Raw genomic sequence first — 20220 nt, forward strand, 5'->3', positions numbered from 1 at the left:
CGGCGGTCAACGGCAGCTGGCCTGTCGAACAAAAATATCAGGAAAAAAAGAAACAAAAATAAAGTCAAGGTCGGAGACCGCGGTTAATGCCGGAATCTGACCGGAAAAAAAAAATTCGAAAAAAATTATTTTCTAAAAAAAATATTCTTTTAAGAAATTGTGAAAATTAGGGTTAATGTGATATGTTTATTCAAAACTGAGGTCAATGTGCAATATTGAAGAAGTTAGAACGTAATTGATGGAATTAATGAAAATTATATTATGAGGGTATTTTAGACAAAAGACATGTGATACGTTTATTTGCGAAACTATTTTTTGTCTTGAGATATGTGCATTTAAGTCCATTGTCATGGGCCTACTTGGCATTTGCACTGAAAAAAAATCTTATTTTCTCTCCAACAACTTATTTTAGAAAAAAATAAGATCTTTTCTAAGAAAATTACCAAATCCTTTGGTAGAACTTTTAAGCTCCTAAACATCTTATAAGCTCATTTTAACATTTTATAAGCCTAGCCAATCACCCCCTCTTAATCAAAAGTGGGATATTCTAACTTTTTGTCTTGCAAATATATATTCAGCACATTCAAACTTAATTGCTAATAAGGAAAATTGTTTTATATATACTAAAAATACCCATAACACTTTGAAACCTCAATTCAACTCCAATTTCAAGTTTTAAACCATAATTTAGTCTAAATTTCACCAATTAACCAATTTTATAGCACAATTTTGACCGCCACCACCGGTTAGTGGCCGAAAAAAAAAAGTTCATAAATGATCCTTTTTTCAATAAATTGTGAAAATAAGGTTTAGTATGATATATTTGTTAAACTATGGGGCCAATGTGAAATATTTGTTAAATTTGAACATTATGAATGAAATCGATGTAAATTATATTGTAAAGGGTATTTTGGACAAGAGACAAAAGATGAGTTTTTTGTGAAACTGATTTTGGTCTGGATAGCATTACAAATAAGTCCTCCTCCTTTGGATTATACGCAATTCGCCTTGAAAGTAACTTGATAGGTAATCGTGTCCCGACAGGATTCTATATTAGGTTACTTGGAAGAGAAGCAACGAGAAGGTATATTTGATTCACATTAATAATATTGGTTGAATTTGATTTGGTAGTTTAATAAGGACAATATTTGGTAACAAAATAAATTGTTATTGTTTCTTTGCTACTAGAATTCTAGTTGGAGTAGAATAGGAGTCTTATACGTGGGTACAAGTAAGACTTGTTCGCCTATATATATGTGTGTTGATCTTAGGGTTAATTAAATTATTTCTCTTTCAATAACTCCTAACCCATCGTATAATCTCTCTCTCTCTCTCTCTCTCTCTCTCTGCAGAGGAATATTGGATTTATATTCAGTTTTCAAGATAATCAAGATTGTGAATTATTATCAGATCCATACACCGGCGATATGAATCAGAAAAATTACACAATCCTCACACAAGAAAGCATCAGACAACTCCAAAATAATGAAAATTTTGGCATCGACGGCGAGGCAGTGGTGGAAGATAAAGACGACTTTCTCCGATCCTACGTGGCGGCCCACGGGAACATCAAGTGGTGCCCTAACCCCGCATGCGATCGTGCGGTCCAGATTGACTCCCAGCTGGTAGATGAGACGAAAAACTACGACGTGGTGTGCGATTGCTCGCACGCGTTTTGCTGGAACTGCACGGAGGAGATCCACCGCCCCGTCGATTGCGAAACGGTCAACAAGTGGAACAAGCTGAATAGCTACGGGCCAGAAAACACGACATGGATAATGTCTTTCACAAAGCCATGTCCGAATTGCGGCACCAACATCGAAAAGGACAGAAACCCGGGCTGCAATCGCATGACGTGTCCGAGCCCTTGTAGCTTCGAATTTTGCTGGCTGTGCCTTAATCCCTGGAGCAACAACGCCAGCCACGCTAGTTGCCGCGATTACTACAAGTTCTACACTAGGTCAAGCTTGATGCAGAGGCACGCAAATTTATATCGAAAATACGCCTGGAATCATAATTCCAGGGAAACCGCCCTGGATACTCTTCGTCGGTTCAAGAAGAATAAACTCGCGTTGGAGCAGATAGTAGAATACAGGCGAGTATTGAAATGGAGTTACGCGTATTTACATGCCATGGGTTTCACTTACAATGCGGCTCCCGGCAATCGAGGATTGATACTGAAAATGGTGTATTTATTATTCTTGCAAGAGACTTTGGATTTTTCTCTGACGGAGCTTCAAAAATACTATTGTGATTCCGACAACAATCAATCGAAGAAGCGGAAGTACACGCCAGCAAAGCTTGCCGAGCTTGCCGATGTAACGAGGGGTCGGTTTGAGGAATTGGTTAGGGCGTTGGAGAACGATGTTTGTGACGCTGAGGTGCGGAGTTTTTCTGAGCTAAGAGGGGGAGAACGAAAGCAAGTTTTGAAAAACGTGTGTGTCGTTTTGGGTTGTTGCGCAGCTCTTGGTTTATTTGGAATTATTGATGTTTTCGTTGTTGTTGGTCTCTTATCTTTTGAAGCAATTAAATTTACGTCTAGGTTTTTATGCAATCGATAAACGATTTGGGTAGTTTGATAGTAACTGAGTATCTACCCAGTTTAATTAGTAGTTTGATGATAGGGTTTTTTCTTTTTTTAATGAAATAATGAGCAATAATTTCTGTTTTGTTTCTAATATACAATTTCATAATATATATATCGATCGAAATTGATGAATTTCAAGAATTCTTTTTTTTTTTCATGTTCATATTTAATGATTTAACTCCAAATCCAATTTGATTTTAATTTTCAAACAATTTTGACTTTGGATAATGTTTTCCATATTATTTCTTGAATTCATATTTTTTTGTTGTTCTAAAAGATTGACATTATTTGACAACTAATTCAAAATTGTTTTTTCAGTAATCTTTGCTTTTTTTAATTGGGGTTTTTATGCATTTTTATGCATACGTCAAAGTTATATCCTTTCATAACCGCTATGTTCAAAAGTTATATCTCTTTAGCCAATAATTTCGTCCCTAACTCATATATATTTAATATGAGTTTTTATTCATACGTCCCTAACCACTATGTTCAAAAGGTTATATATCTTTCGCCAATAATCTCCCCTTTAATATGTATTATAAATAAAGGCAAAATTAATATACATGTGACGAAATTACCCTAATCATTTAAACCCAATTCCTAATTGTATCCTCAATTTAACTTAAATATAATTAATTTTGACGACAAAAATCCAATTTTGACTTTTTCTGTTTAAACCTTTTTTTTCTGAAATTATTTTTTTGCCGTCGGTTTCCGAAGTTGACCGCCGGTCTCCGACGTGACATTTTTTTCTCCTAAAATTATTATCCGTTTTTTTTAAGCCCGCAGCTAAGACAGTACAATTACTGTCAACCCCATTAATATAATTATCTTTTTGGCCTTTTTTTTTTATTTTGTTTGATTTTTTGACAAGTCAACGTAATAAATATTATACTGAAAATATTAATACTACGTAATTAATATAGATGTGGTTGACAGTAATATTTCGTAATTTATATATTTAGAATACATAATAAACAAAATATAATTTTGTATTAATATGAATATATGAACAATCTTAAAAGAATGTAACTTTTTTTCACCCGGCACATGCGAGGTGCGTGCACCTTGCTAGTAAATACAAAACGACAATCAAATGTGTCTATTTCAATTATATTATTCTTAAAATCATCAAAATACGAACATATAGACGGCACATATATATACCAAATACTTCAAAATCAAATTTATTCTAGACAAAATTCAGCTTATAAGACTCTCTCTATCACAAAATCGCTAAACATTCACAAACCCTAGCGGGCTTAAGTTAAGGGAGATCTTTGTACAAGAGCTAGGATGGAGATTTCTAAAGTTAGAATGCAACAATCATTCACGATGAATCCTTTTCCAGGATCATTAATAGTTGCAATATCAATGAATTTAAAGAATTGGCATCCCCAATTCTGGTGAGGAGATGAAAACCAGTCGTTACTAGCTGCAAAATTGAAGACGGGCCGCCGGGGTTAGCAAATATACACGTGCATAAGAAACCAAAACACATGCACGAAGCGTAATGCGCGCTTGGAGTACAAACACACACAACGCTACACACGTGCCATTTGGGCAAACAATATTTGCCTTTCAATTATCATTTCGGAAGAATATATTTAATTTGTGGTTATCGTTCACTGCAATAAATAATATTTTGAGCCACAACGCCTATTATTCACTTAATTTAAGCAAAAAATGTTGTCAGTATGCTCGTTATTAGCAAAAATTGTTTAAAATAAGATGAACATCTTATATGTGTAAATTTATCTTTTCCTTTCCTTATTAATGCATTTTGATTATCAAAAAAAAAAAAAAAAGGAGAGAGACATAAGAGAGAGAAGAAGAGGGGTGACCGAGGAAAGAGAAAGATATGAGATAGAAGAAGATTAGGTAGAGAGAGGTAGAATGAAACCCATTTCCCTTGTTTTCCACATTTTCCATAAAATTGTTTTACATAGTATTTTACTTATCAACCAAACAAGAAAACTATTTCACATCACCTTTTCACTATTTTACCTACTATTTTCCTTGAACCAATTAGACACTAAGTGACAACAAATGAGCTGTCAGTGAACATACAAAATGTTGTCACTTAATATATATATATATATATATATATATATATATATATATATATATATATATATATATATATATTGACAACTCTTGTTTTGTCACAATTAGGGTTTCTTGTAGCGGTTTTTTGCTTTGATTTAGGGCTGTAAAAAGTACAGGTGACAAAAATGAAAAGGGATACTTAAAGAAGCAATTTTCCTACAAAAGTTGGTGAAAGCTAAGCATGGATATTTTGTGCAACTTGCTGGAGACATAGGATAGGAGAGTACTTTTTTGCAAATTATTCCGGAAATCGAGTTTAATTAAGATTATTTAGTGAAACAAAGCACAATGACAAACTTAGAAAAACAAATCAAGTGACAATATATATATATATGGAGATTGTAACTTACTTAATTGGGCATTGTGTTCATTATCAACCTGGTTTTCAATGCATATGGTATAACGTGCGTGCACTCTTATGGAACGCATCCATTCATCGGAACCAACATAGTGCAAAGAGATGCCGACGTGGCTGCCAGTTCCTTCTTGAGCTCCTTTTGGGTAAAGACGAATATTCCTAAATTTATCAAAAGAAAAAAAAAGTACATTCATGTCAGACAAACAAGTGCAAGGTTAGTAAACAATTGCCGAAAGATCATCACTGTAATGCTAGAAAATGGTACCATATGTGGCGTCCAACGTTGAATTCTTCAGAATACCAAACCTCCTCCAGTTCGGAGAAGTTTGAAATCTAGGGGACAAATAATTAGGGTTATAGTAGTTTAGGGTAGTTTTATCTTCTCACACTAGTCTAGGGGGGGTCTTCTTAATTAAGAATGAAATTTGGGTGTAGGCAAATAATTTGGGTTTAAAAGTCTTTATTATTCTAGTTTCAGGGGTTATATCTCTTTCGCCAATAAGCTCATCCCATTAATATATATCATAAATAAATGCAAAATTAATGCATATGACAAAATTATCTCCAACCCTTTAAACACAATTCCTAATTGTAATCCCAATTTAACTTTAATTTAATCAATGTTTACCACAAAAATCCAATTTTGATTTTTATTTTTTTAAACTTTTTTTTTCTGAACTTTTTTTACGGCGTTGACTTTTTTTTTTTTTTTTCTATCTACCTTTTTAGCTGCCGGTTTCCAGCGTTGACCGCCGGTCTCCGGCGTTAACTTTTTTTTTTTCCCTAAATTATTTTCTGTTTTTTTACGCCCGACGCAGAACGTTGACCGTAATTGTACTGTCATTAATAGTAATTATATTGTGTTGACAGTAATTGTGCTGTCGTTGACAGTACATTTACGTAATTGCACTGTCGTCGCTGACAATACAATTACTGTCAACCAAATAAATATATTATTATCTTTTTGGCATTTTTTTTTATTTTGTTTGATTTGTTGACAAGTCAACGTAATTAAATTTTTGTCGTTGACGGCAAAATTACTGTAAACATAATAATATTACTGTCAATTACATCAATATTATTTTGTTTGATTTGTTGACCGATGAACGTAATAATATTACTATCTACTATTGCAATATTATTCTGTACAATATTTCTGTGATTGGTGGTAATATATTACTGTCGTTCAGTAATATTACTGTGAATGACAGCAATATTACTGTCAACCACATCAATATTAATTATTTTGGCTTTTTATTATGTTTGTCTTTGTTGAACGGTCAACATATTAATATTACTATGTTACACAAGAATAATGATTTTTTGTTGTGTTAATATTACTGTGCTAGAGAGTAATATAACAATATTACTATGTTAAACTGTAGTATAATTAATGTTATGTTAAACAGAAATATAGTTAATATAACTGTCAACCACAACAATATTACTGTTTAAACGGACAAAAAGATGTTGAAGAAAAAAAAATTAGGAAACAAATAACGCCGCTGAAGACCAGCGTTGACCGCCGATGGAAAAAAAATCGAAAAATTCAACGCCGGAGACCGACGGAAAAAGCAGCAGAAAAAAAAAAAAAAAAAAAAAAGTCAACGGCAGCGACGGGCGAAATTGTACTCAAAATTGAATAATTTGCGAAATTTGGGGTCAAATTGAGGTTAAATTGAATTAAACGATGAAATCGGAGCATGTTAAAATATGATTGGGTATTTTAGTCTTTTATACATTTCTGGACAATCTTTGGACTTTTTTGTAAAATATTTTTTTGTCTGGACCCATTTATGAATAAGTATCCCATGATGGACTTATTTGTAATGAACCATTTTTAATAAGAGGCTATTTGACAAAACCCCCTCATTGATTTTCGGCTTCATGATAAATCTATTTTTTTTTAATTGATCTTTGTTATAAATCCAATTGACTCGAATTATCAAAAATTGGCCATATTTAATATTACTGAAAGTTATCATGGAAAATTAATTAATTGTTTTCTTAAATATGCAATTCCCACTAATTCTCTCCAGCTCACGCCATTTTATTTTCTATTTTTCTTTTTCTTTTTATTTTTTTAATGGTTTTCTTTATTTTAATTTAAAATAAAAATTGGTTATTTATTAATTCTTTTAAGTCTATTGCAGTTTTCTATATCGTTCATAAAACCAAACAAAGCTAATCAAAACCACCATTAATGGCGAAGTCAAGAACCAAACTAAGCTGATTAATTAAGCTCCCATCTGATTCATCATCCAAAATTAAGACCAACACAAGTTCATTAAACTCAACCACCTTTATTAAAAGTTAAAACCCCACTCAAGAAACTCAATTCCACTTCAAAGAAAACATCCTCAAACTCCACAAACACCAAAAATTCCTCCGATCTATCATTCCACAACAAAACAACAACAACAATGAAAAAACGCCAATTAGAAAAAATTGTTGCAGAAAAAACCCTAAAAAAACTCAGCTAGATCGATTTCCTCTCCTTCTCCAACCTAGTTTCAGAATTCATAAACCTCCCGTTACCGGAAAATACTAGAAATTTAGAGGGTTTTATGGTGAAATTGAAGGGATTAAGCACCAAAACAAAATAAAGATTGGAAGCTGATTGAAAAGAGCATGAACTTTTGGATTCTTACGTAAAAAACTAGGGCTCGATCTTTCAAAGGGGAAAATGAAGATCTGAAGTATTTATGTGTAAATTTCGTAATTGTGGTATTATTGAAGGACATTTTCGATAATTCATCTAGGTTAGATGTTGCGATTGAAGATGTGATAAGTTGTCAAGCCAATTTTGGCTTGACTATTAATAATTCAATTGGGTAATTATATTGGTGGGGCCACTTGTCAAGGATGAGTATTTCAACTAAACCAAACGTTGTACACGGGAGTACAATTCATCCAATCCTGGGTAATAATGCCAACTAAAGAGGCCCCTAGGTGCCTAATAAACTAGGAAAGCCAAAATCATCATTTGTAATATCCCAGAGGAAAGTACTATACTACCCTTATATGCAATTTTCGGCCAAATTGCATTCAATATTTCTGGTCCTGCAGCATTTTCGCTGAATTGTTTTTGAAAACTTGTTTGTTTAATTTATTATTTTTTATTTATATAATTGTTTATTAATTTTTTAAAATTAAAATGTTTCCAGTACTGCAAATAACTACATGTAACTGTAGTAAACTATAGGCATTCATAGTTATGTTCTTTGTTTTTAAATTGTTTTTTAAATCGATATGTTTACATCGTCACTGATGATATATCACTACATTTAACTGTAGTAAACTTCATTCGTAGTTATGTTTTTTTCGTTTTACTCCAAATTCTTAGTGGATCGATCAATTATGTACACGCACGAATATTGACTTACACAAAAAGAATTCATAAATCCCAACAACAAAAATTTACAATTTCAATATTTATATTATAAATCACCCAATAACCAATAAATACAAATCGAAAATATACAAATATATGCATATGTAACTACATGATGTAACTATTAATGTATAGTAATGTATAACAATGTATAGTAATGTACAATAATGTATACAATCTGGTGAACACTGTAACTTGAAGCAGATGTAACTTCAACCCAATTGTTTGACACCTTCAAGGAGAGGATCAATGACTTTCATTAAGCAGCAATTGCAAAATCAAAAAAAAAATTATTTTAGTGCAAATCAACAAAAATTGAAGAAACATCAAAATACTCAAATATCAATAAACAGTACGAGAGAGAGAGAGGCCATAGCTGCGAAATGCTACAAATTTTAGACCACTCCACCAATAACTCCTCTCCCCAAGTGCCTCCGAAACTCTAGCCGCCGCTAACCACCCAAGGTTCCGAGCTCACAAATGAAAAAAAAAATTATGGAAATAAACCTAAATAGAAAAAATGAATGAAATTGCTATACACCCTCCAAGCTAATTTCAAAATGGAGAGGGTATCCACAAGAATGTAATTGTTGTATTCAAAATTTGAGGGGTCCTTAAAATAATCCATATATATATATATATATATATATATATATATATATATATATATATATATATATATATATATATATATATATATATATATATATATATATATATATATATATATATATATATATATATATATATATATATATATATATATATGAGTAGGGTAATATTGAGCAATTCCTTTGAATTGATGTGCCATATGTAAATTCTGTGTTAAATGATGATATATATTTGATTACTGCAAAACTGTGGCATATCTTTAAATTCCAATATGTTTTTGGGGGCTATTAACAGATAATTACACAAAGAAATGTAAAAATTAACTATATATTTTTGTTTTAATAACCAAAACTTCCTTATGTAAATGAAATGGGTATTTAGATAATTTTTTGTTTTCGTTGCTATTATATTTGAGTAGGGTAATTTTTTTCACCCTTGCACCTAGCTAGAAAATACAAAAAGACCATCAAATGTGTCCAATTATCTTATTCTGAAAATCATCAAAAAACATATAGACGCCGATATACCAAACACTTCAAAATCAAATTTATTCTAGACCAAAATAATCTAAGACTGTCTTTATCACAAAATCGTTTAACATTCACAAACCCTAATAAATCCATGCCGAAAAATCAAATCATTCCTCTTTTTTAATAGGTAAGGGAGATCCTTGTACAACAGCTAGGACGGAGATTTCTACAGTTAGAATGCAACAGTCGTTCACGATGAATCCTTTTTTAGGATCATTAATTGTTGCAATCTCAATGAATTTAAAGAATCCCCAATTCTTGCTAGGAGGTGAAAACCAGTCGTTACTAGCTGCAAAAAATTGAAGACGGATCGGGGTTAGCAAATATATACATGCATATAAAACCAAAACACATATATGGCACAAAGCATAATGCGCTCGGAGTACAAACACACACAACACTAACGAGCGAAAATATTTGCCTTTCAATTATCATCTTGGGAGAAAATATTTACTTTCTTGTTATCGTTCACCGTAAGAAATATTTTTTTGAGTGACGACGCGTATGTTTCACTTGTTAAAAGAAAATGTTGTCAGTATACTTGTTATTAGTGGGGTATCACTAATTCTATATGGTGACAATTAAAATGGAGTGTCACTTCTATACAGTGACAATAAAAAAAAGTAAGTGACAACATAAACAATAGTCACTTAATATATATATATATATATATATATATATATATATATATATATATATATATATATATATATATATATATATATTGACAATATTTTGTTATTGTCAGGATTAGGGTTTCTTGTAGTGGTTCTTGGCTTTGATTTAGGGATGTAAAGAGTGTAGGTGACAAACTTATGACAAAAATGAAAAGGGATATTAAAGAAGCAGTTTTCCGACAAAAGTTGGTGAAAGCTAAGCATGGAGATTTTGTGCAACTTGGTGCAGAGATAGGATAGGAAAGTACTTTTTTGCAAATTATTCCGGAAATACAGTTTAATTAAGATTATTTAGTGAAAGAAACATTCACAAACTTAGGAAAACAAATCAAGTGACAAGATATATGGAGATTGTAACTTACTGATTTGGCGGCCATTGTGTTTGTCATTAACCTGGTTTTTAATGCGTATGGTATAACGTGCGTGCACTCTTTTGGAAAGCATACATTCATCGGAACCAACATAGTGCAACGAGATGCTGACGTGGCTGCCACTTCCTGCTTTAGATCCTTTTGGGTAAAGACGAATATTCCTAAATTTATCAAAAGAAAAAAAAAACGTATTCACATAAGACGAACAAATGCAAGGTTAGTAAACAATTACCGAAAGATCATCATTGTAATGCTAGAAAATGGTACCATATGTGGCGTCCAACGTTGAATTCTTCAGAATGCCAAACGTCCTCCAGTTTGGAGAAGTTTGAAATCTTAAACTCGTGCTTGTAGGGTTTATTATAGACATTCTCCAAAGACAAACATTCAGTGACTGCCTCTCTTTTGACTATGAAAACCTCAGCACCAAACACACAGTTGTCATCAACTAGATATCCATTTGATGGATCCAATAGGGTTTTCTTACAGATAAATTTTGAAAAGCCCCATTGAGACTTGAGTCCTCGAAAACGTCTTGTTATTCATGTGCAAATAAGTATTTTCCTCATACTATATTTTATCTAATTTTCTTACAACACTAAAACCAAAACCATCACAAGCGACGACAGAACAAAAAGAACAATAAATACCTTGTGAAAAAAGAAAATTGCCGGAATTGTGATTAAAGAGAAAGATGCTGAAAACAGCATTGACCTCCCCATTTGAAGGAAGAGAATTTTTGTCAGCGATAGCTAAGTGTACGGAAACATGGTCGCAATCTTTTCCAATGTCGTCTCCGTTGGGGTAGATTATTAGTTTCCTGTGCACAAGTGAAAAGAAATATATCTATCTATCTATCTATCTATATATATATATTTATATATATATATATATATATATATATATATATATATATATATATATATATATATATATATATATATATATATATATATATATATATATATATATATATATATATCTTTTGATTGTGAAAACGATATGTAATATAATTAATTCTTTCAATGTGGCTAGAGTTAGATTGAATGGATAAATGATTAGGTTGTGACGGTGTGTTTGATTGCTCTTAATGAGCTCTGAATAGACGTAAAATTCTGAATCCTTCAGACATAACCTATTAAGTACGTTTGGTGTAGATATTTTAATGATTGAATTTACCACTTACCGAATTAGTCAAAAAATGCTTGCTTATTGAGTCAGAGATTCTCTGAACGAATTTTTTACACATTTATCCTTACAAAAAATTGAGTTTGGCAACCAACTCTCTGTCTTTTTCGTTGAAACTCATATCCATTTAATTTCTAAACCACCATAATTGTATTCTTCAGTTGACAACAACCTTTATCTCAGTTAATCAATCTTCTTCAAATTTGAGCAACAATAATAAAACGCTTATGCTATTGCAATTATTAAAAATAATTATAAAAAAAATCCTCGTGGGGAAAGAAAATTGAGGCGGTGAAAAGCAGTGTATTCTAGGCCGTGGTCTTGGGATTGTACCCACTAACCAATTTTTTATTCTATTATATTGTGACTGAAATATTAGAACGGGCTAGTTTTTGGCTTTTGTAAAATCTATTTTAATTATATTATTTTATAACGAAGAAATGTATGATTCTTTAACTCCACATATGTTATATTTTTTCTAACATAAAAAGTACTATTAATTCAACTAATAAATAATTTATTCTTAGGGATAATATCGTAATCTTAGATTATTCAGATTCAGATATATAATTATCAAACGAACTTATTTGTTCTGCATTAAGTATTCAGATAATATTCTTAACCATTCAGCTATGTATTCAGCATTCAACATTAAGTTTTTAATTTTATCAAACACAACCTAGATATAAATAGAGAATAACATACCAGTTGTATTCACCGGCCACAAATTTCTCAGTCTTGTATTTATGAATTCCGTGTTTGCGAAGCAAGGAGAACGATTCAATCTTGAGCAAAAAATGTGCAGGTGACTCCTCTCTTATTTCCATTGCAGGTAATTCTGATAGCAGCAATAAATAAAATATAAAAAAAAATTAAAAAAATCAGCATAATATATATATATATATATATATATATATATATATATATATATATATATATATATATATATATATATATATATATATATATATGGAGGAAGAAGAGAAAAAGAAGTATCATACTATCTGTTGATGGGGTTGGGGTCTCACTCTCAGACATCATAGACATCGTCTTTCTTTCAACTAATTATTGTCTGTTTTCTTTCGATTTTAATTAATCCTGGTACAAGTTTTTATACCACGACCTTTGACCGTGTTGCCTTGAATATGTTGGAATTAATTCACTTTAGTATTCACGCATTTTAATATTCATGCATTTGGTAGTTTGAAAGTCTTTTTTTCTTTTTTTTATTATTTACGGTAGAATCTCAATAAATTAATATTCAGTAAGTTAATAACATTGATTAAATAATACAATCTCTCGATCCGAACTCGGTAAAAACGTGTTAAATTATTAACTCAATAATTTAACAATTCGCTAAATTCATAGAATTACTTTAGTATCGGCTGTATTAATTTGTAGAGGTTTAACTGTATTTAAAGGATCTTTACCTTTTTAGTAACTGAACCCAAAAAATTAAATCCAATAAATCACTAGAAATAAACTTATAAAGAGCTTTGCCGTAGCAACTCTTCAAAAAATTATATTCCCTATATTTTCCTAGTTTATTATTTGCCTGGGACAGTTGAGACAGTAATTTTATTGTATTAATTAATTTTATCGTCTTGGCCTGTAATTTTGCAGTCTTCGACCGTAATATTATTGTCTCCAACCGTAATATTACTGTCTCATGCAATAATATTACTGTTTGAGACGGTAATATTATTGCATGAGACAGTAAAATTAGTAATATTACTGTTCGATAAGTAATATTCATAATATTACTGTCCCAAACAGTATTATTATTGTTTGAGACAGTAATTTAGCAGTCAAGACAATAATATTAAGGGTAAATTCCACTTTACCCCCTCGTACTCTGCCTAAGAGTCACTTTACCCCCTCGTACTCTCAATTTCATCGATTTACCCCCTTGTACTTGTACAATTTCCCAATACAGCCCTTTCCTTCAACTTTTGTCAATTTTGACTCTGACGTAAATTACAAAATTGCCACTGCCTATAACGCGTCGTTTCTCCTCCGTCAATATTGTCATTTATTCTTCTCCCACCACTTCCCCTTCTAAGATATCCCAAAATTAAACCCCTAACTTAGTAAAAATCAAGACCCAAAAATTGATCGATTCCACCTAGTGCAAAAAAAAAATATATATATATATATATGAATGTGTGAAACTTTCTCTTTTCTATTCTCGAGAGTCAAAATCGAAAAAATTCAATATTTACGTCAATATTTTGACTCTTGACCAAATGGCGTCAGAGTCAAAATCGGAAAAAGTTGACAAAGAGGGTTGTATTGGGAAATCGTACAAGTACAAGGGGGTAAATCAACGAAATTAAGAGTACGAGGGGGTAAAGTGGTTATTGGGCAGAGTACGAGGGGGTAAAGTGTAATTTACCCTAATATTAATTAAAATGGTTTTTTTTAAGAAACAAAATTTCAAAAAAGAAAAAGTCAACGCTGGAGACCGGCTGGAAAAAAAATTCAGAAAAAAAAATTTCAAAAAAAAAAAAAAACAACGCTTGAAAAAAATTCAGAAAAATTATTATTTTCTGAAAAAATTATTAATAGGAGTTAATGTAATATATTTGTTTAAATCCGAGGTCAATGTGTAATATTGAGGAAGTTAAAGTATAATTGATGGAATTGATAAAAAAAAAATATATTATAGAGGGTATTTTAGATTAAAGACACGGGGATGGTTTATTTGTGAGACTTTTTTTTTTGGACCAATGTACATTATTATTTTCTGAAAAAATTATTAAAATAGGAGTTAATGTAATATATTTGTTTAAATCCGAGGTCAATGTGTAATATTGAGGAAGTTAAAGTACAATTGATAAAAAAAAAATATTATAGAGGGTATTTTAGATTAAAGACATGGGGATGGTTTATTTGTGAAACTTTTTTTTTTTTTTTGTGGACCAATGTACATTTAAGTGCCTTGACATATCCCTCTTTGCCATTTGCCCTTATTAAATAACTGTCGATTAAGGACATATACATAGACACCCAACGGGTCAACCCGGAAATATCCGGTATTTTTGTCCAAAAATGCTCATTTTGGGGTTCAAACTTGGGGCAGTGAGGAAGAATGTGCGGCTCTTTGCCACTGGGCCAACCAACATATTTGATAAAAAATAGACAATAAATATATATAATATACAACTATGGTGTAAATGATAAATATGATAAATATGCTAAATAAATTAATAATTTTCATATTAATTATTATTAAATAATTTTAATTAAATAATTTTAATTAAATAATTTTAATTAAATAATTAACAAATGCAATATAAGAAAAAATATATATAATCACGGTTCAATACTTCAAAACATCTATTATTAATTAATATATCAATTTAATCTCCACTATTGAAAAATATAAAGTATTGAATCAATTCACTTATGTTATTAAAATCGATAGTGTGAAAAAAATTGAATGAAAAATAAAATAATATGTTTATTTAAAAAAATAGATTATAACTCATTTCAATTAATTTAAATCGATTTACCTCAATTGTTGACAATAACTTATTAATATTATTGAGGATTTTATCATAAGATAATTATTTAAAAATATAAATGATGTTTATTTTAACAAAAATAGATTATATCTCATTTCAATTAATATTCTTACTTTAAAAATAACATTATATACGACTAGTTTAATCAAAATATTATGATGTGATTTCTCTTTTAATAATTGGTTTAGTTTGTAAAAATCGTAAGAATTAAATCATACATCATATGATTTAATCTTTTTTTTACATTTACATTTTAATCAAATATTAGAATCGAATCGTAAGATTTAAATGGATTAAGCTCAAGTCCATTCAATTATTATATTATATTATATTTGTTAATAATTTAATTAAAATTATTTAATAATTATGAATATGATAATTAACAATCTATTTAACATTATTTATTAGAATCATTTTATACTGTTTGTATATGTTATATATATTTCGTGCAAGAAATTTCCCAAATATTGGCCTTGTCTCAGTGGGTGGATGTTTTTCAGGTGTTTGGCGGCCCGAGTTCGAATCCCATGCATGGCAATTTTGGACAAAATTTAAAAATCCGGTCCGGCCCCGAATGTGTGATTATATTTGATACAGTATTCTTCCTCTCCACAATATTTTGTTTTAATTTTAACTAATTAAAAATATAGCAAGTATTTACGAAAATAAATTTATATATAAATAAAAACATAAACGTACAAATAATTTTACAATTTTTAAGACAAAGAATAATGAGTAGTTGATAATTAAAGACAGTAATCATGCAGCTTCTACATGCGTCATACCAACTTCGTACATGCATAGAGACGCATCATACCAACTAGAGACGAAATTGGTTTGAAAACTTGAAGTTCTTCCAAGCCATAGTTACCCAATTCGAAAGCACATACGATACGTACGGTTCGAATCTCTTCTCTTTTGGTATCAACCCCAACTCATTTCTAGGAGTTGTGAAAGTTGCGACATAGATTTGCATAAATATAATTAAAAGATAAACTTATAGAATTTGAGTGATAAGAATTGTCCTTTGATTTAGACTTCAATACATTAGAACCGTCGTTTGATCACTTCGAATCTTCGATGCACCTTCAATATTTAGACGGTAAATCGATATTATTCTTGTGAATGACACAATATTATGCCACGGGTGAATAAGAAAGAGGAATATAATGTCTATAACTCGCAATATTATTATAATATCATGAACTCAACACAATTATGTGCCAAGTGTAGACACAAGATAGGAGAAAAGACTAGTGTTGACAAGTATACAAATATGTGTCATTTGCTTTTTCCTAGTGATGACAAATGTCTAATTGTAATTGGGCAAAAAGCCTATAAATAGCAACGTGTGCAAAGTAATAAAACACACTATTTTGGCTGCGCTTTCTCACTCTCTCTCTATACTATTTTCTCTCTCTCTATACATATATATTTATATTATATTATATTGTGTATAATATTATATTATATTAATTAGTGTGTGTATTTATGCATATATACATAACCGTATACACACATATATATACAAGTTCCATATTATATATTAAAAATTAGTTAATATTGATTAATTAATATTATTTCACAACACGTTATCAGCACGAGGTTCTGCCCAAATATACCGAAGGTTTGTAATAATTAAAATTATATTATCTTTATATTTTTATTTACACTACTCTATATAATGGCTGGAATCGAGAAACAAAAATTTCAGATCCTCGATGTTAGTGGGAATAATTATTTATCCTGGTGCTTGGATATCAAATTACACCTCCAAGGATTAGATCTTGTAAAAACATTGGAGTGTGTAGATATCAAGGAGGCAAATAGGAAAGATGAGGCAAATGCTATGATTTTTATACGCCATCATCTTTCTGAGGATCTGAAAGATGAGTATATACAATTAGAAAGACCATCAGAAATATGGCAAAAACTCAAGGAGTGATTTGATCACACGAAAACAGTAATCCTACCACAAGCTCAATATGAGTGGCAACATTTAAGACTGCAAGACTTTAAATCCGTTGCGGATTATAAATCAACATTATTTAAGATTGAGTCTCGTCTAGCACTATGTGGTATAAAACTGCAAGAATTTGATAAATTAGAGAAAACTTTTTCTACCATGCATGCTTCAAATCTTGTACTCCAACAGCAGTATAGACAACGCCAGTTTAGAACATATTCAGAGTTGATCTCTGTCCTTCTCACTGCAGAAAAGACTAATGAATTGTTATTGAAAAATCACGATTTGCGACCCAGTGGGTCTCAAGCAGTGCTAGAAGCACATGCTAATAAACAAACGAACCGTTTCAAAGGTCGTGGCCGAAAATTCTGGCGTGGTGCACGTAATAACAATTGGCACAATGGTCAACGTCGAGATAATCATGGAAATCCCCTAGGTGGACGTGAATATTTCCACAAAAAATGATTATATGGCTAAACGAAGACAACTCGGTCATGGAAATCGTGATAAAGAAAAGCATGTTGAGAGTATTTGCAACAGATGTGGGATGAATGGACACTGGGCCAAAGTTTGCAGGATTGCCCAACACTTTGTAGATCTATACCAAAGTTCAAAGAAGAATAAAGAAAAGAGCATCCATACGCATGCAATAGAAACAGAAAAACCAAATTTTCTTCTTGAGGCCAACACAACTGAAATCATGTCTGATCAAGCTCCTATTCAGGATGCAAAGTCTCTTGAGTTGCAAGATTTTCTTATGGATATCGATTGATCGATGATCAAATACTATTAGTTTAATAGTAATTTTGAAATATGTTGTATATACGGTATATAGTCTTACCTCGGAAGTATAATTCCCGAGGTTTAGATATTTTGTATTATAAATAAAATATATGTACATGTGTAATTTCCCTTGGATGATACATTCCCAAGGTCGAACTTGTATTTTGGTATTCCAAATAATATATTGTACTTATTATCATCATTCGCACATAATGTTATGATGTAAGCATTAACTTTATATTATTTAATCAGGATATCATGGGAAGTATCGACAAAAGAGATTATTGTCTATTTGATAGTGAAACAACGCACACAATTCTATCTGATAAAATATATTTCTTAGAGTATGACAATGTGCAAAGCACAAGTTAAAACCATATCAGGTCCCGTTGAAATTATAGATGGCTCTGGGAATGCAACACTTGTATTACCTAATGGTACCACGCTACACATCGAAAATGCATTATTATCCACTAAATCAAAAAGAAATTTATTGAGTTTTAAAGATGTGAGGCATAATGGGTATCACTTAGAAACTTGTTTTGAATATTCCAAGGAATATATATGTATCACATCATATGATATGAACAGAATAAAGACTATTCATGAAAAATTTGAAGCAACGACTTCTGGAGTGTATCGTGTCCCAATTCGTGCCTTTGAATCATACGCCACTATGTCATGGAAACTGGTTAATCCAGATATATTAGGGTTATGGCATGATCGACTAGGTCACCCAGGAACAACGATGATGCGTAGAATTGCAGAACATACTAAATGACATCCATTAAATAATACAAAAATGTTGATGTCGAAAGATTATTTCTGTGAATCTTGTTCAATGGGAAAACTCATTATAAGACCTTCTACAGAAAAAGTTGGTTATGAATCACCATCATTTTTACAAAGAATTCATGGCGATATTTGTGGACCAATACACCCTGCAAGTGGACCATTTAGATATTTTATGGTTTTAGTGGACGCATCTTGCAGATGGTCACATGTGTGTTTGTTATCCACACGTAACATAGCTTTTGCACGTCTGCTAGCACAAATTATTAAACTCCGTGCACATTTCCCTAATTGTCCTATAAAAAGTATAAGGATGGATAATGCCGGAAAATTTACATCAAAATTTTTTGATGATTATTGTGCAGCGCTGGGAATTAATGTCGAGCACCCAGTACCATACGTTCATACTCAAAATGGATTGGCAGAATCTATGATTAAACGCATCCAAATTATTGCTCGTACCTTGTTGATGAGATCTAAGCTCACTAGTATAGCATGGGGCCATGCGGTATTACATGCATCAACATTAATAAGATTATGCCCGACGGTTTATCACATGCATTCCCCAATGCAACTGACATTGGGCTTTGAACCAAATATTTCGCACCTACGTACATTTGGATGTGCTGTACATGTGCCAATTCCTCCTCCTCAGATGACGAAAATGGGTCCCCAACGCCGACTTGGCATTTATGTTGGTTTTGATTCACCGTCAATTATCAGGTTCCTGGAACCAATGACGGGTGATTTATTCACCGCTAGATTCGCGGATTGTCATTTTGATGAGACATTATTTATACCGATTGGTAAGGATATTCAGAATATCCGTGATAATGATAAACAAAAACAAATCGAGAATCTCACATGGTGTGGGCAACATTTATCTCATCTCAACCCACGTACCTCTGAATGTGACAATGAGATCCATAGAATCATTCATTTACAAAATATTGCCAATAGACTTCCTGATGCATTTAATGATGCCAGTAAAGTCACGAAGTCTTATACTCCAGCTGTGAATGTGCCAGCTAGGATCGTTGTTCCTGAAGAACATGCGAAAATGGATGATGGTCCCCCAAGACAAAAACGGGGTAGACCAATTGGTTCAAAGGACTCTATCCTCGAAAAAAAAAGGAAAGTTAGACGAAACCACTAATCAAGTGGGTCCTAGTGAGCAAGCTCCAGATGAATCTATAGAGCCTTATACACTAGAAAAGGAAATTTTAAATCCCGGGAACACCGAGAATTCCATAAGTTATTACAATGAAATATGGAATAGAAAGAATATAAGCATTGATAATATTTTTGCATTATCGGTTGCTCAAG

At 31.5% G+C, this 20220-nt stretch overlaps 1 protein-coding gene and 1 pseudogene across 1 annotated transcript; both read left to right on the forward strand.

Moving 5' to 3' along the window:
* Positions 1–1325: 1325 nt before the first annotated feature.
* LOC105957275 (putative E3 ubiquitin-protein ligase ARI5) lies at positions 1326–2660 on the forward strand. The gene has a single exon (XM_012981209.2). The coding sequence runs from the start codon at positions 1428–1430 to the stop codon at positions 2559–2561; it is 1134 nt and encodes a 377-aa protein (XP_012836663.2). The 5' UTR covers positions 1326–1427; the 3' UTR covers positions 2562–2660.
* Positions 2661–16969: 14309 nt separating this feature from the next.
* Positions 16970–17784, forward strand: LOC105975174 (uncharacterized; annotated as a pseudogene).
* Positions 17785–20220: the final 2436 nt, after the last annotated feature.

This window comes from Erythranthe guttata, chromosome 6 (genome assembly GCF_056151865.1).
Source record: "Erythranthe guttata isolate IM_541 chromosome 6, IM_541, whole genome shotgun sequence".
Taxonomy (NCBI): Eukaryota; Viridiplantae; Streptophyta; class Magnoliopsida; order Lamiales; family Phrymaceae; genus Erythranthe; species Erythranthe guttata.